General features: G+C 34.5%; 2 protein-coding genes across 6 annotated transcripts; both read right to left on the bottom strand.

The window, feature by feature from the left end:
- Positions 1-4,014: 4,014 nt before the first annotated feature.
- LOC100785683 (5'-3' exoribonuclease 3) lies at positions 4,015-15,066 on the bottom strand. 3 transcript variants are annotated; one of them, XM_006596499.4, is made up of 23 exons: positions 14,708-15,065; positions 14,517-14,619; positions 14,327-14,403; positions 13,569-13,760; positions 13,349-13,468; positions 13,112-13,174; positions 12,792-12,935; positions 12,512-12,676; positions 11,202-11,279; positions 11,032-11,118; positions 10,232-10,528; positions 9,964-10,059; positions 9,126-9,221; positions 8,977-9,047; positions 7,485-7,613; positions 7,316-7,392; positions 7,184-7,224; positions 7,035-7,109; positions 6,730-6,887; positions 5,551-5,667; positions 5,363-5,438; positions 5,109-5,191; positions 4,015-4,993 (listed from the first exon to the last, which is right to left on the bottom strand). In XM_006596499.4, the coding sequence occupies exons 1-23, from the start codon at positions 14,909-14,911 to the stop codon at positions 4,303-4,305; spliced, it is 3,240 nt and encodes a 1,079-aa protein (XP_006596562.1). In that variant the 5' UTR covers positions 14,912-15,065; the 3' UTR covers positions 4,015-4,302. The 3 variants fall into 3 exon arrangements, with proteins under 3 accessions (XP_006596562.1, XP_003545041.1, XP_014622667.1); XM_003544993.4 differs by having other exon boundaries at positions 5,551-5,655; XM_014767181.2 differs by lacking the exon at positions 12,512-12,676 and having other exon boundaries at positions 14,708-15,066.
- Positions 15,067-16,757: 1,691 nt separating this feature from the next.
- On the bottom strand, positions 16,758-23,083 carry LOC100789223 (filament-like plant protein 4). 3 transcript variants are annotated; one of them, XM_006596500.4, is made up of 6 exons: positions 22,765-23,083; positions 21,265-21,380; positions 20,512-20,719; positions 17,970-20,412; positions 17,667-17,709; positions 16,758-17,476 (listed from the first exon to the last, which is right to left on the bottom strand). In XM_006596500.4, the coding sequence occupies exons 2-6, from the start codon at positions 21,361-21,363 to the stop codon at positions 17,054-17,056; spliced, it is 3,216 nt and encodes a 1,071-aa protein (XP_006596563.1). In that variant the 5' UTR covers positions 21,364-21,380; positions 22,765-23,083; the 3' UTR covers positions 16,758-17,053. The 3 variants fall into 3 exon arrangements, with proteins under 3 accessions (XP_006596563.1, XP_040864807.1, XP_006596564.1); XM_041008873.1 differs by having other exon boundaries at positions 20,512-20,716; XM_006596501.4 differs by having other exon boundaries at positions 23,002-23,020.
- Positions 23,084-23,977: the final 894 nt, after the last annotated feature.

Here is a 23,977-nt window from a genome sequence, read left to right as displayed (position 1 = left end):
TTTAATATATATATATATATATATATATATATATATATATATATTAAAATTATTAGATATTTTTAAAAAAATATTTTTTATTAAAATTTCCGTTAAATCTGAACCTCTTTAAAATAATTAGATTTAAACAATTTTTTTATTCCTATAATATTGGGATTTTTTTCATTTTAATTCTCTTAATTTTTTTCTATATTGATCCTATAAAATGTTTTTATTTATTTATAGTCCTTAATCTTACTATTTAAGTTCATATAAAATTGTAAACTTTTTATATAGGCACTTCTTACGATGTAATGTATAAAGTGGAGTACTCAATTATTTCTTATCATTATAATCAACCCCATTTTATTATTTATAAAATATTCATCACCCATTTTGAAAGGATTTTATTTAACTATCATTTTAATTTGAAGATCAATCTCATAATTATTCCCATGAAAGCAAATCGGATAAAAAAATTCATGATAAATTCCACTTTCCAAACTCATAATGCCACGTGAGAAATAATGGGTGGAACCAAAATACTGGTGGAATCCCTGTTCCAAACACACAATGCAAAAAGGTGGATCTTTCGGGTTCTCAGTTCTTTAATTTGTTTGTTGCCTTTTCATGGGAAAAAAAAAATCTTTCATTTACACGATGAATTATAATAAAATTTTGTGTTTACTTTTACTTTAACAAATATTTAGTAAAAAAAACCAAAAAAATTTCAATATAACTTTGTCAGGTTAAAACTATTCTACCTTTTCTTTCATACAATAACAACAATAAAATTTAAACTTAAAATTTCATACAAAGTTACAAACTACTCAAACCATGCATATATTCATCATATTATAATTAACAACCCTAATAGATTTAGCTAGGTAGCATAAGAGAAATCTGTTGCCATTTGTTAATTCTCATGGCCAAGGGTGAATCACCCTCTCTCGGAGTTAGTGCTGCATACATGAGGCCACTTAGTTTTATCTGATATACTTTACTAGTTTAGTATTCGATCTTTTCAATATATGAAATATTAAAATAGGATTTCTAAACTTGTATTCGGACTTCTGAGTGCTCTACCTATTATGGCAATAGGAATGAATCTTCCACGCCTCCTCCATTCAAACTTATCAAATTCAGAGCTTTCCCCAGAATCTTATCTAATTCAGTTGGTGCTTGCATTGCCTCGTGCTTCGTTGTAGACTCTTTATTGTGTTTGTATCATCTCTTTTCTTTTTGCTTTCTATGTCTTATTTGAAAAATCCTATACTCCGCAGCTGTGATTTTATGATTTGTCAATTTTTATCTTGAGCAATTAAAAACAGGTATTAGAAGTTTATAATAACTTAAACGCTATATACTCAATTAACTGAGTAAGATCCTTCATTATTTGTCTTAAATAACAAAAAAATGATTGTTTTTTCCTTTGGTATAGTACGTAATTCTTGCAAAAGAATATGATACTTTTTTAGAGCTTAATTTTAGTGTATCATTAATATATAACAATATTAAATTGTCCCTTATTAATAATATGTTATGACATCATTTAATAGATATTTGAAATATCAAAGCTTACTAAATAATAAAACACATTTTTTACATTCATAATTTATTCAACTAAAACTCTAGTTCTTAATCTTAGTTAGTGAGCCTGCTGTTTCCAAAAGGCAAGGCCATGTTATAAATATAAACGACGCAATACTGGCCTTAAACGTGAACGTGATGTTTCTCTGGCATTCCTTGCATATTCCTATATTTAATTCAAGCAACATTATTGACTGTACAATAGAGTTGGTTTGAACATTGAACATATAATTTTTAATGAATATATAGTTTATTCACTATGAAAGGGTGCTTCAATTAGGTGGTGTTTGACCAAGGTTTATTTAAATTCACTAGGTTGATAACGTGGTTTCAGAAAATAAATTTGATAATTAGGGTGGAAGTTGTTACATTTTTTTCTATCGATAAATATTAATTTTAATTTATTAATAGGAGGAATCCAACACAAAATCTTTCTTTCTCGGTAGCACAGAATGAGGGGACTTATTAATTTGTTTGAAGTTTTATTGGGCAAGAAAGAATTCGGGGTGTATAGTCTTGATAGCTAACAAAAATATAAGTTTTATTCTTATACTAATTTATTATTTTCTCGATGGCTTTTCTTGGGTTGGTTACGTCCTATCGACTATATATCTACTCCAATGGCTTTGGCTAAAGAAATAGCCACTTGGCACATTACTAATTTTAATTGGTAAAGTAAGAAAGTAGAGAACAGCCATGGTATCGTGGTGACATGTTTGGAAGAGCCAAGAATCATGTTGCAAAAATAAATTTCATAAAACTATATACTATTAGTGATTTAATATAGATTGATTAGTGAATGGTTTGAGTAGGCTATAAGAAATCATAAATTTAAAATGTAGTGGTAGTAAAGAATGATAATAATTGTGACATGATCGATTGAAATTCCAACAATAAAAAATAAACAAAAAGTTTTTTTAAAAATTGATGATTTTCTTAATTTTTATCAGATTGATTGAATTTGAATAAAAAACGATCTCATCTTTTAATCAGGTGGGGAAAAAAAAACTATTCTTAATACTAAATAAATATTAAAAGCCGATTGTGAAAGGCGTAATGGCCAGGCCATGGCGTTGGCCAATAAGATGCATGTCGAATGTGGCTTCCATTATCTTTAAATGGTATCATTGGCTGTGGATTCTTCTCTTCCTATTTTAGATTAGTTAAATTATATAAATAGATAGGAGATTTAGCAACCAAAAATTTTATGGTATTGAATTAGCATAGTTTGAAGTGATCTGATAGTGATCCTTTAAAAATAATAGGCAATCATCATTGAAAACCACTGCTCGCAGATATTTGGAATCCATGATCGGATGCTTTTTTTGGGGAAACATGTATGATATCCTCGTGCTTTTTCGTAAAGGGAAGACATCATTACATCATATTAAGAGTATTATAGCTTTAGTAAATAATGGTTTGGCTAATTAGGACAATAAGTTTTGTTAAAGAACAATGTTGATAGGTGTTCCGAGTGTAGAAGAATTAAGTGTTAGATTGGTTAAAATATCTTGTAAAAAAATATTGATTAAAATATCATCTTGATCCATTACATTTTATGTATTTTTTTTAGTTTTGGTGTTTTATATTTCAAAATCTTCGTTTTGTTCTTTTATCTAAATGGACACAAAATGATCTTTTCGTTAGTTTTCTATTAACACCGTTAGTGTTTGATGTTTTATTAAGGTGTAAGCCTGTCAACCAAACGCGAATACGTGAAGTGTTGTTCCTGGACATTGAATTGGTGATGATAGGGGTCTGTAGACAACTAGCAATCCAGTATAATAAAAATGAGTTACCAAAAATGATTTTTGTTTTAGGATTACCATTTGGGGGTGGAGACCTAAGATTGTGAGAGTGCAAAGTGTTGTGGATTTATGATTCAGACATTTTGCTCTTTAAAATAATAATAATAATAGACTTATGTTTTTATTCATTGAAATTTGAAGCAAATCTGTTTTTTGTTCTCCAAATTGAAAAAAATAATTTCTCAAATTTCAAAAAATAACTTTTTAATCTCCAGAGCCAAAGAACATTGACGAAAGTGATGACTGACATTTGGAAGTGGAGACTATCAAATGCCAACACGTCACCACTTTGATCACTTCCATTAGTGTCATCTGAGTGCAGGAAGTAAAAACGTATTTAATAAATTTGAAAAACGAATTTCCTTTTCAGTTTGGGGACCAAAATTGAATTATCCCAAAATTTTAGGGACTAAACTTAATTAAGTAATAATACTAAAACAACTAGAAAGTGGGGCTAACAAGGGAAAAGTTATGCTTATCCAAAATTTATAACTTCCCTATTAAATTACTAATTTATAACCTGAATTACTACTGATATTTTAAGTTAGTTAAAAAAGTAAACAAATGTGCAAATAGAAAATTCATTATTAGCCGTGCTCAACACATCAATAGAAAATAAGAACCAAGGGCCATAGACTGAAAATAAAAGTATAAGTTTTTGTGAATTACAATCCAGCCTCGGGACAAAATACACAATCAATTGAATAGCCTATCAAGTATAAAAATGTTATCAAACCTGAGTTCTAAGGGGGGTTATAATTTGACACTGATCTATTCAATGGAAAATTGGTCAAGTATTGTCTCAACTAGACTTAATAGGTGAAATACAAGTACAACTCTCAAACCTCAACTAATTGAGAGAGAAAAAGATATGGTACAACAATTTTTAATTCGTAGGGAAGAATATTCCCTGAACGAAATGAATTTATTTGCGACTGTAACCAGGTGGGGGCATTGGATTCCTGTTTCCTCTTCTATCTAATAAAGAATATTGATTGGATGAATGATGACCATAATCCCTGTGCCCACTCGGGTTGTTTGGTGGAGTCCAATTCTGATGAGCTCTAGAAGGTTGGAAGTTTTGGTTGTGGTGACTAACTTCATGATGGTGACTACCATATGAACCATGTGAATTATTAAACCTGGCATTGTGATTATTTCCTGATGATTGATATCCATGCCTTGAACTACCCCCACTACCTTGATGGTGATTTCTTTCATAATGATTTGATCTGGCGTGCTGATAGTCATTTCTTTCGTAAGAATTTGATTGCTGACGAGGATGATTGTACACCACTGGTGGTGGCGGGTATGGTTGATTGCAACCATACTGCTGAGCAGTAGGGGCAGCATTGTAAGGTGCAAACTGTGGTCTGCCTTGGAGTGAGGGAGCTGAAATAGGTGGCGGCATTGCAACATATCCTGGGCTGGATTCATAACCATACGAAGGCACTGGTTGTCGATAATGACCCATGGGTGCAGGATAAGATATAGGAGGTCCATTATGCGGATGGCGGTATCCATTAGTATCAACCTTTGCCTGTAAGGAATTGACAATGAGTCTGTGTGCTGCATCCCCAAGCTCCCGACCAGAAATAGATCCTGGAGGGTTTTTCCTGATATAGAAAAAGGGAGCCCCTGTCAGTTTTAGGTAACTAGACGACCAGATGCTGCATGCAAAACAACAGTAAATCATAAATTTAACTCAATATAACTAAAAGAAAGCCTTACCTCCCATTTTCAGAATGGTGTCTCCTGCCTGAATCTTCATGCCACAAAACAGGTTCAGGTTTTAGATCCCCAATTTCAACAATCTGTACAAAAAGCACATAATTTTATTTTTCCACCAGTAGACGAAACAGAAGGAAGCATACTACTTTAGAAAGACCAGTGTCTGCAGCAAACATTTGAAATTGAACACTAGACTGGGAAAGGGACTTGGAAGTTGGAGGGTATAAATAAGGAGCAGCTACTAAATTTAATACCTTTTTTGGAAATTTAACTCCTTGTGGTGGTCGGGTAATATGTTTATGTGCATCTGGGAGTCTATATATTGCACATCTGAGAAACAAGGTATGAAAAAGCAAATACGATAAATCACAGCAACTTTCAGATCCATATGACCATAAATCATGTTCTTATTAAATTATACACACAGCATCAACAGACTTACATAACATGATTGTCCATGATATCTTCCATGCTTGCAATAGGAGACCTAAAAATAGGAGGGCAAGGTTCTCCACCACATAAGGATATGTAACCATTCATTCCACCACTGCATGTATCCCTAAATAACATCAGAAAATAGTCCAGCAAGATCTTAAAAATGTCATTTTGAATTTGAGTACAAAAAGTAAACAAACTTGACAATTTCATGCATCTGAAAACTATAGTGAAGTTCTATTGCAGCAGCAGCAGCTATTGTGCGTCTTTTGGAGAAAAAAGTCATTATCAACTTCTCAAACAATTGCTTCTTTGCTACTCTAAAATCACCATCCTTCCCAAAAACTTACAAGGCCCCCTCATGTCATCATAATATAGTAATATGTATATGTTCTTGTATTAATGTGGCAATTGGAATATACAAATGACATGTATCGCTTAAAGCATCAGCTTATGGGCCTATGGCTACTTCAAAATTATCAACCAAGTGACTAAACCAATACATGGACTTAAATTAACAACGAACTAAATTGGAATATCACCAGCATTTAGCTTACTGGCGACAAAATGCTCCACTACCTAAAACCACATTTTGATCAGCCATGCTGCACATTATTTTGTTTCAAAGTGACAGTAATCCAAGCAGAGAAATATTGGGAACACACTTTGCAACACTTTTTTTAACACACTCTCATAAGTTGAAATTTATTGAAACTGACAATTTTGTGGGTCCTACATCATATTTAATGATTTTCTCCCAACTTTGTAGTTTTCAATAGATTTTAACCAATTAGAGAAAGGGTGTTTAAAAGAGTGTGTTCCTAGGATTCACATGCACTATGACCAAGCTTAACTTTAAATTTAAAAGTAATAGATACCTAGCAATTCTGTATTAATTGACTCATTTTTCAAAATCCTGTTTCATTATCAATCAAAAGATGAAAAACACAGGCCTCAAAATTTTTTTCTTAAAGAAAATTTTTAATTCAATATGTATACTCCATACAAGTTCAAAGATCATATTATGGCTTGCCACATCATAATACTGAGACAAATTGTGACTCATGACCATATATAATGCTCCATCAGATGCAACAAATCCAATACTATGATCAGAACGAAATTTGATTAAAACCTTATCATCCAAAATGTTTTCTTAGAAAATTGCAAAGCATTATGCACTGACCTTTCTTTGGGGTTGATTTTTTCCTTGACCACAGCCCGTTCACTATTTGGCATGTTTTTACACTTGTTGTCAAGTGTACTTATGCATGCAGAGAGAGGATGACAAGAATTCACAAAGATCAAGTCGAACATTATAGCATTCCGTCGCTTTTCATCTGGCTTTTATTTGTTTTAATAGAAATAGGATATGAACAAAATATAAGCTACAATAAGTGAACAATTTTTATTTGGAGAGGGGGGAGGGGAGTTGAGAAAAGTGAATTCAACCAAATGTGCATTTGAATTCAAAGTACGACAGAGACATACTGTTAACAAGTTTTCAATCTTTTGAACTTCTGCAAGAAGACGCACTTCATCAATAAATGGCAACTTAGCAATACCCTGCAAAGAGGAAGATGATATTGAGCTATGATGCAGCCATCTCTAGAAAAGGCAAAGGTAAATTAGGATTGAACCTGCCAAGCAAAGCGTTTGCCATTCATGTCCACTTCAAAGTCTGAGACACAACAACAGGGAGCAATACTCATAAATCATAATACAGTGGAACTTCTAAAACAAATTAATAGCCCACTTCAATAAATACATACCAATTGGATAAAAATCAATGATTGGTGAGTTTGGATCCGTCATAAGTCTCCTATACGGCTCAGGAAGTGCATGAGAGCTGCAGACATATGATAGTTCCAATGTTACACTAACTGAAGTTTAGAAAGCTACAATTCTTTACAAAAATAGTAAGTTGTGTAGCAAGCAAACCTTGCAGCAGGAAAGACCCCTAGAAGCTGGTCAAATGGTTTGAATGGGGTACCCAGCTTAAAGCTAATATCGAGTTCACCAAGGCCTTTGAGATCAGACGCAAAGGGGGCATAGTGATAAGGATAAAACCTGTTTTATAACAAAATAAAATTCATAAAATAAGACATGCAATTTCTGTAGAAGCACTCTGGATCAAGAAAACATGAAATTCACAGGCAATAGAAGTATATATATTTTTTCTTATTATTGTCCTAGCTGTGATTTCCTGAGTTTTAACTCTAAAAAAGCAACACAGTGCACAAGGTCCCCCTACCTCCCCCCCAAAACCTAGTGGGTCTAGGAAGGATAGGTATATGTAGCCTTACCAGTGTCACACAGCAAACATTAGTCCAATATGTTTGTGCTGTGGTTAAGATGGTGATGAGATGAAAGTATTAAAGGCCCAAAACAGCATTTGTTCCAACATATTCAAACAAAGGACGTTGTCCAATTGAAGTCGTTCGTAATCATAGGGTAGGAGTTACAGTTTTCCAATTAAAATCAGACATCGATATCTCTAATGTGTGCTTGACATTTTAGAAAAAACTAAGATGCTAAATTGTAAATCAGCCAATACCTTATGGACCTGAACCTTCTAACAAATCAAGAGAAGTCACATTTAGAACCAGGTAGATAACAGAGATTAAATAAACAAAGTGCTTATTTCCACATATTAATCCCAACCAAACATACACTTACTTCAAAGTACTTTAAAAAATTCTAACCTTATTCATAGATCACGCATTACAATAAAATTTTAGCCTCTTCATTTCTACTAAAACAAGTTAATCTGATATACCATGACCCCTTATTAAGGTGATTTATGTGAGGACTTAGGAGGAATAGAGGCGCATTAGAATAGATCATAACATGTTAACAGACCAACACTAGTTACTTACAAAATATGGTAAAAAGAATATTAAATAGACAGAAAAGGGAAGGAGAGAAGGCATCAAAATTGTAGGAGGGCATTGTTGAGGAGAGCACTGGTCTCTCAATAACAGTAAAATTGTACTGTTATTTTTTCCTGTTTCCTCTACTATGCCACCACCCTGGTGCTGGGTCAGAGGGAAGAATTTCCAATAAAGATAATTTCTGTACTTCATCTGAACCAGTTGCTGTTATAATATCAAGAATTAGTCTGAGAGGACCTCAAACACTGATAACCAAACTCACCGAAAATATAAAATAAGGAGTTTGGTAAAGAATCTGCAGCAGAACAATGAAAGAACAGGCAAGGAACAAAGTCACGAGCATGCATCACACAATTTCAGTTTCAACCAAACTAGTCTTAAAACCAAGTATTCAACACCTTAAATTACGTCATCCCAAATTTAATCATCCAAGGGGAGAAAAGAGAAAAATACCACAAGTGCCATATTAAAGGTAAATGAAAGCCAACATAATTTCAGGCTCATACAATTCTCCAGAAAAAGCTAGAAAAGGAACTCACCAATTCCAAGAACAAACACCTTCATAATAATAGTGCATCACCCAACATAGGCCTTCAGTGTATTTCAAGACCTAAACAATAAATTGCAATAAGAACACCCAAATCTCCATATGAATCAAAATTAGTAACAATTCAATTTGTTAACTTACAACATCTTTACGTATAGCTTCAAGTTCCTCAGGAGTTTTGGCAGAAAATTTTTCCTCATAATACCTCTCTTTCCAGCCAGGTTCTCCCAACTTAATCTGTTGAAACAACAAATATAAGCTAAATGAACTGAATAACTTAAAAAGAAAAAGAGAAACAACTTTCAACAAATAAAAATGCAGTATAAAAGTCACAATTGCAAGTTTACATACGGAAGCATGTCATACTTCTCAATATACTAATCTATAGCCTAGATCCAAAAAGTATTTAGGTTTGTTTGCACATAATTGAGTTCCAAAATGTGGTCATCCCAGTCCTTGTAGCATAACTAAGAATTAAGATGCAGTAAGCATTTGCATTAAAACACCCAAACACAAATATCTATCAAAAGTTGGCAGTTATCATCCACAACACCACCCCCCCCCCCACCCCCCCAAAAAAAAAAAAAAAAAAAAAAGGGACAGTTTTGTGCTATAAGCTCCTATTTAGCACAGGTTTATGGTAATGGTAGCACTACTATGTTGCCAAGAGGCTGATTTCATAACTTGGACTTGTTCCAGGTCCCCAGCATACACAAGTAAAAATCATTCTGAATAAATCAATACTATCAGGTGAACAACAACAAATGGGCAATCCATCCAAAGCATGCGCTTCAAATTGCTTCTCATTAATGTTTGAAGAGAGAATAATTAAGTAAGGATTTGTAAGGGAAAAAAATAATTAATGTTTATAAATAGGGACGTAGGGAGTACTAAATACAAATAAAACCACAAGCATAAATGCATAGGAAAACTAAAATACTAAACAAAACAAAAAACTGTAAAAACTCTTATGTTTTACCTTATCCTCTTCAGCATTTTTTGAGTTAAATACATCAGATTTCTCTCGAAGTATCTCCTTTAATTTTGTTTTCAATTCGTCTTTATTATCTTGAGCCTGAAACGTAAAAGAAAACTAAACTCAGACAAGACACAAAGGAAATAACCTTAGAAGTTAGAATAATGATGATTTTAGAACATGACAAATTTCTTGCCAGGCTCATACCCAGTAATAGGTTAACCCATATATTAGTTCTAAAGAATGCCTCTCCTGAAGCAGGAAAACATACATCTATTTCAAGATTATTCTCAGCTTCAACAATAGCAGCGGCAACAGTTGCTCCAGAAGAAACCCTAGAAACTTTAAGAGGCCTCTCAAATGCTTCTTTATTGTCTTTTCTAACTGATGCAGACGCTTGAGAATTATAATGCCCAGAAGGTTGAAATGGTGGAGGAGTTGGAGCTGAAGCAAGACGAGAACCATGGAATCGTGAAACTGCGACTAAAGACTCTGGTTGAAATTGAGGCTCAGCATCATCTCCCCTCCTTGCCTGTGCCTTTTCACGCTTTATTCTTTCTGTTTGTCGCTGAAGGCAGAACAATAAATACAAAAGAAGAATCACCTTCAGAAAGTCAAGCATCTATATCCATGAAGAAAAACTACATAGGAGTATAAATTTTTATTATCTCTCACTCTTTCAAAAATGTTCCCTTTGTATATACTACATGGCTCCAAATTGTGACAAAAATTAAACAGTCAAACTTAGTGTGACATACACACTTTGCCTATAGGCACAAATGGATGATCTCTCTCTATCTAGTCCTTAAAGGGTAAAGAGATGCAACTAGACATGATGATAAGAGAAAACATTGAAAGCAAGCCATAGAGTCTTGCAATTCAACGTGCATGAAAAAATCTGAATAATTTAAACATCATCATTCAGCCAGAAAAACTTGACAACTTCAGATGCTTGCATAACAAAGCCTCAGGGTTCTTTTCTTAATTCTCTCAAGATTAGGAAAGAATAATATTTACAGTACTACTTGGCCATAAACAAAAGCTAACACAGGCTAAAATGAGTAATCAGACCTGATGCAATCGAGCTCTTTTCTGGAATATTTTATCTTCATAAGATCCAACAGCCTGAATGAAGTGCTCCACCCTGCTCAAGTTTATCTGAAAGAAAAGTTGTACACAAACATTATTTAGATGAAAAGTGGCACAGCATATCACACAAATCACCCATTACCATCACGTACCGTGCTTCCATTGGTTAAATAACCACCAAATTCCCTAAATTCCTTCTTGTATACTGCTATCAGCAAGTTAATTGCACCCTATGTAGAAAAAACGAAATTCCCAAAAAATAGACAGTTACATAACCTAAAGCAGCATATAAATATCACACATCAGGTCAGATAATACACGGCCGATATCATAACAGACAACACCATAATTACTGCCAAACAAAAAAAAATTAAGAATTAAATAGGACTGCAAAGTTTAGGACATCTTTCTGCCTTAACATTGAGACAATTCTTGAAATTTAGAGAAATAAAATTCTGACCCATTTTTCTGCACTTAAAAATTATACGATGAATCATGCCATGCAAATTTTTAAAAAAAAAAATCACCATATATTTGGTCTTAATCATTAACTCATATAGAACAACTGAGGTTTGAATCACTGATTACATTCTCTATGACTGTTCCAGTAAACCCATTGGAAAGGTCATATTGATAATTTGATAAGATAACACCATATGGCTTGCCTCATTATTACATGTCCAAGTTAAACCCAAAACCTAAATTCCAAACTTGGCCAAAACTGAATACAAAGCAAACCTCATGAAATTCTAGGTCACTGCAAATTAAACGCCATCTAAACTGTCATTCATCTTCCAACAAAAATATGTGAAAAAACAGATATTTATTTCAAAGCCATTACTACTTTTAAAAACAGTGAAGACTGATTCATAGTCCAATATCATATATTTTAAAAGTTTGGATTCAGTGACACAGACACATACAGAAATGCATGTGATCTATAAGCTACTCCTAAAGTTTTTTCATGGCATGTATTATAATGTCTGTTTTGCCTCCATCTAAAAGCTTCAGCTTTTGGGATAGTTGTTCCTAATCCTAGACAACAAAATCCTACATAACCACTCACATGCTTTAAATTAAGTTAATTTTCAGAGAAGGTAGAGTGGGTTTGATACTTTATTCGTGCTTCAACAAATCAACCCAAAGCACTTTAGCCTTGGTCAATCTAACAATTTAAGCTTTCTTGATAGTCAGTTCCTTATTATTTAGATAAAAGAACAAACCCATCATTTTCATACTTGCCCCAAATTGTTTACATTACCTACCAAAATCCAAACAATAAGAAAAGGGGGAAAAAACAGCTCCAATATACGTCCAAGACCAGTTATAGGTTAAGTCAAGGACAAAATCCACAACTAAATCCTAGAAAATAGAAGACCAGTCCTGAAATTTGATTCACACCAAATATATAGAAAATAAAAAAGAAAGGGAGTGAGAGAACAAGAGATCTAGAATACCAGACCTCACGAATCTCTAGTGTAGGCATATGTGGTAGAAAATCATTGCCGACAAAAAAACACATGAAGATAAAATCATCCACAATGCAATCAAAATCAATCTCGGAAGGAGGATTAGATATTCTCATCTCATACTCCAGATATTCTCTCAGAGTCCAAATATTTAGGAACTACAAAAGAAAAAAAGGAAGTGGGAATTAAGGACTAGAGTAACAAAAATATGTTGTCATACCCAATATAAGATAACTTTATGGCACTTATGAATTTCAAATTACAAATCCTGACCTGGAAGGGCTTTTTCGTCACAATAGCCTCTCCTTTTTCATCAAACTCTCCTGCCTTCCTTTTTGCCTTTCCTTCACAGTTTGCAGCCATATGACCCATCTGACCACAGAGGAAGCACTTGTCTTGTCCAGGAGTAAATACAATCTGCAATAACCCATTATTTACCAAACAATTCAATCACCACAAAGTCTGCAGGAAAGGACCCAAAAGCATTGCATAAAATTCATACCAATCATTCTTCACTGTCAACATCATGTAATTATTTTACTACTCTAATAAGCTCTATTTCAGAGACAAAGGGCAACTCTTTAGGCACAAACCTCTCTAAGAATTGAAAAATGAATTTCATGGGTAGCCAATGCCAACATAATCAGATCGGCATCCTGTCATCAGACACCAAATAATAAGAACAAGTTAATTATATCCATGATAAATAAAGAAAAGAAGACACTGAGTGAAAGTCAATAAGAAGTTGGACTTTCTTTGTTCTTTTTTTTATAAACAAAATCAAAGTTAAATTTTGAAGAGTAACAAGATGTTGGAAGTAAGATATATACCAAACCATATAGGCAATGTCGTGTATTTGGATCATAACCTTTAAGATTTCTCTGCAGGCGGATATAGGACATAATCTTATGCTCCCCTTCACCAGGAACATTTGCATCAGAAAGAATAACCTTCAGAGACAAGCATAAACCATAACATTAATTAAGATCCTCCTCTCCACTGGGACACATTTGCTACAGCCAAACAGTTTATATTAAATGAACTCTCTACCTTAATATTTTGCCAACCAGGGTCATTGTTCAACCTAAGATGAACATAGTACTGAAGTGCAATTGATAAAACAGCCATAAATTCAGTTCCAGGTGTAATGACATTTGAATCAAAAGTCTGTGACTCTCCTTTAGAAGGAAGTTTTCTTCCCTCCTTCTCAAATTCCTCCCTTAACCTTGCTTCTTCAGCAGCCTATCACACGAGAAAAGCAGGCAAACATGGGCAAAAATCATATTTAGTTATCTTCTCAAATATTTCACAATTTTCTTGACAGAAGAAAGTTGCTCACATACACACCAGTATCATAAGACAGCAACAACGTTAACCACAAAGGAACGGACAAAAGCAGCAAACACTACCAGTTACAAAAGAACTTATATTTTAAAACTCAAGACCAAGACCACAGTATTCACTATTTCAATATATCATCAGTAATCATACTAGTTTACATTTCAAGCTTTCAATTACCAACTAGTATGGCAATTTGCAAAGAGTGTTAAGTTCATACAAATTCCACAAGTGCTACATAGAGATGTGCTTTCATACAACCATTTTTTGTCTCTATCTCTCTATTACATCACTACATCTCATACTTCTCTCTCTTAAAGGGGTAAAATTTGTTGTACAAATAATATTTCTCTACTAGATACTGACAAACACGTGAGAATTAAGTCCATAACGCATCTCAATTTCAAAGCATCCAAAAACCATCAACACGCAATGAATGGAGAGAAGAAAAAAATTAGCACAACACATACCGCATCAGCTGCATCTTTCGCAGCCCTAAACCGCCTAGACCGTTGCTGGTTCATTTTCGCCCTCGGCGCAACACCGTCTACAAGTTGAACCAAAAAAACAAATAAGCCTCGCCAATAACAAAACAACGTAAATTACAAATCACAAGTAATTACAAAACGTAGAAACAAACACACAAACGCGCACACACACCAATAGCCATATAGAGCAGCTCCCGCGGCCGCACCATAATGAATAGCCTGTCAATGTAGTCGAACATGCACTCAAACACCTCATCGAACGACGTCGGAGACGGCTGCAACAAAAACAACGCATAACCGTTCACATTGACGAAATTCAGAAAATAATAAACAAACAAAATCAAGTTATAAAGAGGAATTTACCCTATCCTCGGGGTGGAAGCAAGGATGAATGATGCCGTTCATGTCGAGATAGAGGTTATCGTATTCGATGTTGTTAGGGTTCTTCTTGCTCGTATCGACGGGGATTTGAACGCCGTCGATTACGACCGGTTCCTCTTCGATCGCGTCCACAATCACCATCGGATACTTCTCCGCCAGCCATCGGTAGAACGCTGGAACTCCCATCGTTCACTCAGATTCAATTCGCCGAAACCGAAAACGAAAATCTCTCTTATCCAATTCTCTCTTAAATTTCTAAACGGAGAAGAATAGAATATGCGAAACACACAAACACTGATTCCTTTCTACTGCGCGCGCCGATTCCTTACTTGTGTTTGCGCTATAATACTGACTCGCGCGCGCGTTGGATTGCTAGGGCACCGAATTGGATCGAAGGGACGAAACTGCCCTTTCCGAAATTCGCTAAGCGCTGAAAGATTTACAGAGTTTTTATGATATTTAAGAGTGCTTTTTCGTCTTTTTGCAGTAGCCTATGTTTAAGGGCTCGGCGCGGCTAGATATTTTACGGTCTATGTGTCCTAAGAATAATATTATTATTTTTTTATGTGAAAGTGAAATAATGCTAAAGATTATAAATAATATTTACCAAAAACAAAAGATTGCAAATAATAGTAGTTGTAATTACTATTATTAGAAAGACTTTAATTTTAATTTTGCCAGTAAATTTATCGATTCAAAATGCATACTATTTAATTATTATTATCTTATTCAGCAACAAAATTATTAATATTACTCTAAATATAATGATTAAATATTTTATCATTAGTTTTTGAATGTGAATCCAATCCCCTTGGAATTACAGCTCAGTGGAAGGTGTATTGATAACATAGGATAGTCATATATATCTTAGTTTGTTTACGTGAGTCTGTTCTTTTGTTTCCTTCAATATGTTGTTAATTAAGGGATATCTAATGAATTTAGTTAAATTCATGTTTATTTTCTTTTATTAAATTTCATAGAGAAATTATTAAGACATTTTCCTAACTTATTTCAACAAATTAATATTCAAATTTACAAATAAATGCCCGTTTAATAAACATTTTATTAATTAAGATTTAAATACGCTATTTATTGCTTAGGGATCATTTGTTTTTGAAAATATTCGTATACTTATTTTAAATTTTAAAAAATTCATTTCTTATTAATTTTAGAAAAATATTGATTAATTCAAATATCACATTTAGTGAAATCTAAATCCCTATCACTGCAAATTGCCAATTTGGTTTAGATTTATTTAAGCTAACTAGTTATGAGTTGTGCCAAATATTAGTTGGAATCATTTCTTAATTTGGTTAAAATTTTCAATAAATACTTAAAAAAATGGGGAAAAGTAAAACTTTTCCTTTAAATTAAATTTATGTATCTTAACTTTTAAAGAAATTAAACAAAAAAGAGCTTTTAAAAAATTGAGATAAAAAACGTTATTTTAGCATAAAAAATTATTTTATTTTACCTTATCATTTTCCTTTCCTACATTAGAGATTTAGAAGTTTATCTAATCTACTATCTTGCAGTATATTAATTTAAGAGAAATTAAACAAAAGGAGCTTTTTTAAAAAGTTGAGAAAAATAACTTAATTCTAGAACCAAAAAAAAATTGTTTATTTTATCATTTTCTTCTCTCACATTGAGAGATGTAGAATTTTATCTAATCTGAGCTGCATTCGCTTGTAATATCATACTTAACCACATTTTGGTCTATTTGCTAAGTACTACAGGGAAGCTCATTCTTCTATACTCCTGGAGGCTCAATTTCAAACATGGCCTTTTTATATTCCTTCGTCAGTGATTAGAGAGCCCTCCCTGAAACAATGTGTGGGAAGGGTATGAAATTTTCGAGAGGAGAGGTTTCACTTCTGTTTATCTCTGTACTGCCTTTGATGAGGGAAGAAAAGCAATTTTTAGTTCTATTTTATATGCTGAAATCTTTGTCATTTCTGACACTGGTTATCTCACTTGAGAAATCATTTATCCATTGTCGTTGGTAAAGAATCAAGGTATGCTGCATAAATTTGTGAAATACAACAATATTCAACATATCCTGTAATAGTTGAGAGGCTATGTCAATGTCTGCTAATTAAATTACAGAACAGAGAGAATAAAACAATGGAAAGGAAAAGAAGAAAAAACATATGTTTACCATGTACAACCATTAGATACAAGAATCACCCGATATTCATGGCATCCTACACAAACCTCCCAAAATCTCAATTCTGTTAAATCATGAAGGGGATTGAACCTTGATGCTTTCCAAATGCCATTGCTGCTTGGCTCCGTAAGTAACGAATGCCCATCGGTCATGCATGCTCAATGACCGTTTTTTCCTTTAGATGAAAAGAATCTACTGAAACCTCGGGTGTGTTTCTCCGGTGTAGGAGTGGAAGAAGCTGACGAAGAGGTTGACTTAGTAGGCCTGTGGTTTGGATTCTGTACAGAAGATATGGCTGGAAAGTTTGATTCATTATCTGATGGACTGTATAAACTGTTAGAAAAATGTAAGGGGGACTCTCCACCCAGTCTTTGCACAAATGCAGAACTAGCACTGTCCATCTCCGCTTGATCCTGAAAAGTTGGGCTATTAGGTTCACACTCTGTGAAGCCTTCGGCCTTTGAATAAGGAGATCCCATTGGCTCTGTTTGAGGATGCAGAGATTTTAACTGCTTGCCAAGAAGAAATATGGTTTCTTGACACTCAGCTAATTTTTCAGCAGCAGCTGCCAAATTTCTCTCCTATGATAAAGGGGAAAAAAACACAATTTTAGATTGTCAACTCATCACAAAGGCTCCCAGATAGAAATACATATTATGATATTAGCATTAGATCTTAATGTTTTCCACCTTAATAATATTTTCATGTATTTAGCAATGCAACATTAAATCCAACATATGGCTGTCTATTTGAATGGAATTATAGCTTTACCTGCTTAGTCTTAATGTCTTTATCAGCAGCTAAGCTCTCATTCCTAACAGACAGAGTAACATGGGAAATTAGGAACTAGAAATGGAACCAGCACGAGAGATTGACATAAAATATTTGAAAACATGTGTCCCAAGTTAATGTTGGCAGCAAAATTAAATATATGCAATGCTACTATTATCCTGATTCTTCTTACATAAACCAATATAAACAAAAAACAAATGCTGTTATAAAAAACTTGCAAGTAGGGAAGGACTATGCCGAATGTGTAATTTCAGCACTCATAATATTGAATGTGTCTCTAACCTTTGTAGTTGTTCTTCTATCTCCTTGTACTTAGCCAAAGCTTCTTCATGAGCCTTCTTTTCATCTTCAAGTTCATTCTCCAGAGTTTCTGTCTTCATTCGCAGGTGATTAAGCTCAGTTTCAAAATCCTTTGTGCGTGCTTCAATTGTCCTGTAAGATTCTGTCATACATTTTAGTTGTGTCTCAGCCAGGCTGTTTGATCTTTGAGCAGAAGCCAATTGTGATTTAACTTCAGCTAGATATTGCTCTGTCTCTAGTAATCGAGACTTGGTCATTTCAAGATTTTCAGCACACTTTGACAGATCAGCAACTGCCTTCTCTTTCTCTAATTTCAATTCTTCGAAGTCCTCCATTGAGAACTTCTGTGACGTGGCATTTGATTCATAGCCTGGGGCCAAATTTCCATCATCAGGAACCTCGGGATCAGAACAGGGATTAAGAATATGTGAATGACCATTTTGATATCTCTCTCCTGATGAATTGTCTTGAACTAACTTATTTTCTGGCAGAGCAATCTTATCTATGCAATCAGGACTGTTAGTTTCAGCTTCTGTACCCTTATAACCAAGGATATTGAATCTGAATTCACTTGCTTTGGCTAGAACATTAGACAGGTCAAGAACGAACTGCAGCAAACTTGCTTCATTGCATGTAACTTTATTAAAAGTGACAGAGAACTCCTTCATCTTTTCACTTATTCCATCTCCATCAGAAGATATATCATGAGCTGTCATTGCTTCTTTGGCTAGGGACAAAACAAAGTCATGAATTTGAGAAGTTGCGACTTCTAAATCCGAAGTCATCTGCACATATTCTATAGGTTGCTGGGACGAAATAATTTCTTTTTCTGCATTTGAGCCAGCAGCATCTTCAGTATTACCCTGCTCATCACACGTAGTATCAGAAGGCTTGACATCATGGGGAATGGCAGATACAGAGTTCTGGATGGAAGTGCAGCATGCCTCTTCAAGAACGTGTTTAATATCCTTCAGGATCTTCTCTATGTCAGCACCCTTAGCCGTGGACTCAAAAACTGATGATATTCTTGATTGAAGCTCTGCTAGCGACAAGCCAGCTGGAACATCAGATTGGGGATCAGGTGCTGACAATTCCTCAGCAGAAGAAACCTCACTAGGCAATGGATTTGGCTCACTATTATCTTGGGTGTTAGAGGGAACATCTTTCTCAGTACTGACCTCTGATACATCATTGGTCACAGTTTCATTTGCCATATTGTTTGAAGTAACTGAAACTCCACTGAAATCATTTGATAACCGAGCCAATTTCTCCACCTCCAGAAAGTCATCCATTAGTTCCAACTTTTTAGTGGCATCAGATTTGCTCAATTCTTCAGTATTTTTTTCTTTAGGGAATTGGGATAACTCAGAGATAATTGCTGTAGACCAAGACTCCGCACAACTTCCCACATCATCATTTCCATCTTCAGACAAGGAGATGAAGCTTGGTGCATTGCTTGCATTTTGACTGTAAATGCTTTCATGATTTATATGGATGATGGATTGAGGAGATCCCTTCTGCTGATTACTTGTCTGAACTTGTGCTTCCAAAATTTGAAGTTTGCTCAAAGTTTTAGCAAAACTACTCCTTGAAGCCTGCAACTCACTGTTACGTTTTGCCAAAGCTTCTTTCAGCATCTTGGTCTCTTCTTCCATTGCCAATAAACGCTCTGTAAGAAATTCATTATCTTTGTGGAATTTCTGTGCATTATCAAGGGAGAACCCAGGCAATGTGGACATGTGAGAACTAGAAGGTTTGACAGGAGACTTCCTTAATCGTGTTTCTCCATATTCTCGACCAAGACTTTCAACTTCTAGCTTCATTTGTGCAAGTGCAGCAGGACCAGGCAACTTTTTCCGCACTAGACCACGTAATCTTTGGCATTCTGCCTCTAATTTAGCAATTTTTTTAACACCCTCCATGTGCTGCTTGTTAGCAGCTTCTGCAGACCTCATACTCATATTCTTTTCTTCATTGCGAATCTCAAGCTCTTTGGAAATAACATGAAGCTCATATTTGAGTGAATTGATTTCTCTTTCGCATGATTCAATGTTACCCTTGAGAAGCTCAATTTCAGCCTCAGCATGAGCTTTTTCTTCACTTAAATTGATTATCATGTTAGAGCGCTCTTGCAAGGACCTTGACAGAGCGGCATTGTCAGCAGCAGACCTGAGAAGCTCCTGTTCAAAATTCTCTATCTTAGCCTCAAACTCACCCTTAATCTTGTCCAATTGCTTAGTTTTTATCAGAGCAACTTCCTGTATTTTCTGCTCATGTTCTTCCTTCAGCTTTCTTATCTGACGCATACACTCTTTAAGAGCACCATCTAACTGTGACGCCTGGTCCTCAGCAGTAAGTTTTGCAAGAGTGACAGTTTCCAGATGGTTCTTCAATGCCAAAGCTTCTGCTTCAGCCTTTTCCCAGCCTGTGGAATTTTAATTCCAAGAACAATAAAAAACACTTCAAATTAAGGAAGACTTTGAGGTTTGAATGTATAGAAATAGGAACCATTAAAGCAGTATACCTGAAACAGCCTCTTCTGCTACTTTAGCATGCTGTTTTACCAAGCTTTCCTTGGTATTTATCTCTGAATTAGCTGCTGACAGTTTTTCATTTAATTCCTTGATCTCTTCCTCCAGTGTCTGAACTTTTTCTTCATATGTCTTCACTTGATCCTCCAAACCAGTCAGATGGGAATATGACTCTACAGAGATTTGGACGTAGCTCGGCTTCTTGTTAACCCAAAAACAAAAAACGAAAAAATGATCTTATGTAAAAGTGTGCAAAAACATTAAAGACACAAATAATGGTTAAAGGTCCTAATTGAGCCTTGAAAAAAATTACAGTAGACAATTTAGTCCCTAGAGAGGAAAAATAATAATAATAATAATAATCATGTAGTCCTTCAAGATTACAAACGTGGGACACAACATATTAGTTCTCCGGTCATTTTCTCTCCATTGTAAGCATATGGACAGTCCCAAAAGAAGTTAATCATGTACTAATTTAGTCCTTGACAAAATAATCAATGACCCAATTGGTCCTTAAAAAAGTTAACCCAAAAGGACTAAAACATCCCCTACCCTATTGTTTGGGAGGGGGGGACCAATTTGGACATTTTCCTCTAGTTAAAACTTGAAATTATCACGTGGAAGTCAAGAAGGTGAGGAAAAAAAATATAGGATAATTTCCTGCAGCACAAATATTAGAAACTAGTTCTTATCTTTTTTAGATGAAACCAGTTCTTAGCTTTTGCGAAACGACAGTGAATACATACCTGAGTGCCAGCACCCGCAGCAGAGTCCAATTCGCCAGCTGCTTTCTCAAGCACGGTCTTGTCCGACGATTTTTTCTTCCATGGCCAGCGTCGGTCCATTGAAAAGTACGGACACCCTATAATCCAAAAAACAGTTAAAACTTACAATTAAAAGCAAGTTCTCTTTTTCTTTTCTTTTTTTCATTTTTTACCCAGTGGGCTCTGTTAATTTCCCACACATGCATAAACACCAACTTGGTCTCAGTGGTACTAGAATTAATTCCTAGGTAAGATTTTGGTTTCGAACTTTATAAATGAAAAAAAGTGAGGGAAAAAAAACAATCCATAGTCTAAGTTTTCGCACAAAGATTAATCGACAAAGTAAGTGGATAAATAACATGATAAAAAATAATTCTCACACATACTACTGTATTATTACACTAACAAATAGTAATTCAAACCGTATACGAATACTCAACCATCCCCACCGATTCACAAAAGGCCATCACGATAGCATCACACAAGTGGCTTCCGTTTTCAACACTACTCAAAAGTAAATGACTCATAATTTTGCACTCGTCGGTAGTGTCGGTGGCGATAGAAAAACACACAAGACACGACCCCCAAAAGCAAACAGTGCAACAGGGCAAGGCCAAATTGTTGATTGCTCATAGTTTTGGCACCCATTTTGGGTCCCTGATTGACTCATGTTACTTTATTTTGTAACTGTGATGCTGATGCATTCACTCACACAGTGAGTGAGGCCACAGGAGCTAACATAAGCCAATGATGCTAACTGCAATCTCCAAGATTTAACCATCGACTTCCCTTATTCTTTATCCCATGATGTCATACAACCGTACACTCCAACAAAAATGCATTTTCTCTTCCGAAAATTGAAAATGAAAGATATTTCAGAAAGAATTAAAAAAAAAAAAAAAAAGAGCTCAGGTTATCTTTCACAGAAGAATATTCAATACTCGAACCTGAGAACACTGTTTAAGCTAAAACAATCTCGTGTGATTCACACGCACTCAATTGTAAAGCCTCGATTACGAATTCGTGGCTCTAAATTAGATCCAAATTAATCAAGAATTTTTTAAAAAATGGAAAATATGTAATATAGAAATTAATTAATCTGAGGAAAAATTGTATCGATTTTTTAGAAATGAATGGACGAATTGAACACTTTACGACTTCGTTCTTCCTAATTTAGAAAGAAGGAAGATGGAATACGAACGCAGCAATTGAATTGGAAGCGCTCTGAACACAACTTCGAGTCACCGACAAAAACCGAGAATAAAAGAGATTTAGAAAGAGAGAAAAATCGCCACAATGGCGAGTAATCGTAAAAAAAAAAAAGAAAAACTGAAAGAGAAATCAAGCAATAGAAGCTGTATTACAGGAGGAATTATCAGTGGATGGAAAAAAAATAGAAATAAAAAGAAAGAAATAAAAAACGAGGAAGTTAACAACGCATTCCACGATTGAGTGTGAGAAGAAGAAACACCACCGACTTACCGGAAGGAAAAAAAAAGCGAAAATGCGAGTAGCTGATGCAGCAATGAGAGAATGCTGAGATATTCGGATTATGATTTTATGTTATTTTTGGAGAAAGGTTGAAATTGAAGGTGGCAGTGGCAGTGACAATGGTGGAGTAGTGGTGGTGGTGGTGGTGGTTGTGTGTGCTAAGATAGATATTCGGAATTAGGTGCTTCTTAAAATGCAAGACGTTGCAGAAGCTCCAAAAACCATCACCTTTTCACACCTCTCTCTGTGTGTGTTGTTGTTCTCTTCGAATTCAATAAATCAATAAATATTAATTAATATACTCCTCTGTCACCATTTTTACGTATGTACAAAAAACAATAAATAACTCTAAGCAAGCTTTGTTTTTTCTTAATAAAAAAATTGTTGAATGACGTAATTGGCCCTGTGAATGCGCGGAAATAGCGAAATGGTAAGGAAACTTGCGGCAGAAGGAGGCGCGTATGGCCAGGGTGAGCTGTTTTTTTATCCGCAAAGTGTTAGCCTTTTATTTCTTTTCCTTAATCATCTAATATATCTTATTATTAGGGTGGAGAAGAGAAGAAAGAGAAGGTGTAATTAGAAAGAGTTGAGTTTGGACCACCACTCTGTACAGCTCACGAGTTTGGTATCTAGCTCGCTCGCAGCGAAGACGTATGAGTTGGCTGCTTTCTAAATGCGTTTAGTGCTACTGCCATTTCTTGACATGACATCAACGTGGAGATACAAAAATCACCCTCTTACATCTCACTACTTACTTGTAACTTGTTTTTTTTTTTAGGGTTACTTGTAACTTGTAACAAATGATGTGTGCCGTATAAATAATCATGTCTTTAATTATAAAGTCAAGGTCTTGAGTTTGTGGTCCAAAATTTGATGTCTAAATTCAAGTATATAAAAAAATAGGTTTTAAAAATTTATATCAGATAAGTTTCATTTTATTATGAGTTATCGAGTTGTTATCAGATCATCAATAAATATTTAATTTTATTAAATTTTGAGTTTGAAAAATTTAATTGAATTATAAGAGGATGTTAAATATTTCAGCTTGATCCGTAATATGACTTGATATATATTATAAGTGAAAGTATTCTTCACTTTATAAACTAGTTTTTAAAGGTTAATTAGATTTAATTTCAAATTTTAAGAAATGAATTTTAATATTTTAAATATTAGTCTCTAGCATTCAAGCACTTTCAGGATACTC

This window comes from Glycine max, chromosome 14 (assembly GCF_000004515.6).
Source record: "Glycine max cultivar Williams 82 chromosome 14, Glycine_max_v4.0, whole genome shotgun sequence".
Classification (NCBI taxonomy): domain Eukaryota; kingdom Viridiplantae; phylum Streptophyta; class Magnoliopsida; order Fabales; family Fabaceae; genus Glycine; species Glycine max.
The sequence above is the reverse complement of the archived record's forward strand: the minus strand, read 5'-3'. Positions and strand labels throughout refer to the sequence as shown.

Coding starts and splice junctions, on each gene's coding strand:
- LOC100789223 (XM_006596500.4), bottom strand. CDS start 21,363: ATGGACCGACGCTGGCCATGGAAGAAAAAATCGTCGGACAAGACCGTG. Junction 20,413..20,511: donor AGCAGAAGAGGCTGTTTCAG/GTATACTGCTTT, acceptor AAAATTCCACAG/GCTGGGAAAAGGCTGAAGCA. Junction 17,477..17,666: donor AAGACATTAAGACTAAGCAG/GTAAAGCTATAA, acceptor CCTTTATCATAG/GAGAGAAATTTGGCAGCTGC.
- LOC100785683 (XM_006596499.4), bottom strand. CDS start 14,911: ATGGGAGTTCCAGCGTTCTACCGATGGCTGGCGGAGAAGTATCCGATG. Junction 13,469..13,568: donor CTGGTTGGCAAAATATTAAG/GTAGAGAGTTCA, acceptor TTGTCTCTGAAG/GTTATTCTTTCTGATGCAAA. Junction 11,280..12,511: donor CTACACTAGAGATTCGTGAG/GTCTGGTATTCT, acceptor TTTTCTACATAG/GGTGCAATTAACTTGCTGAT.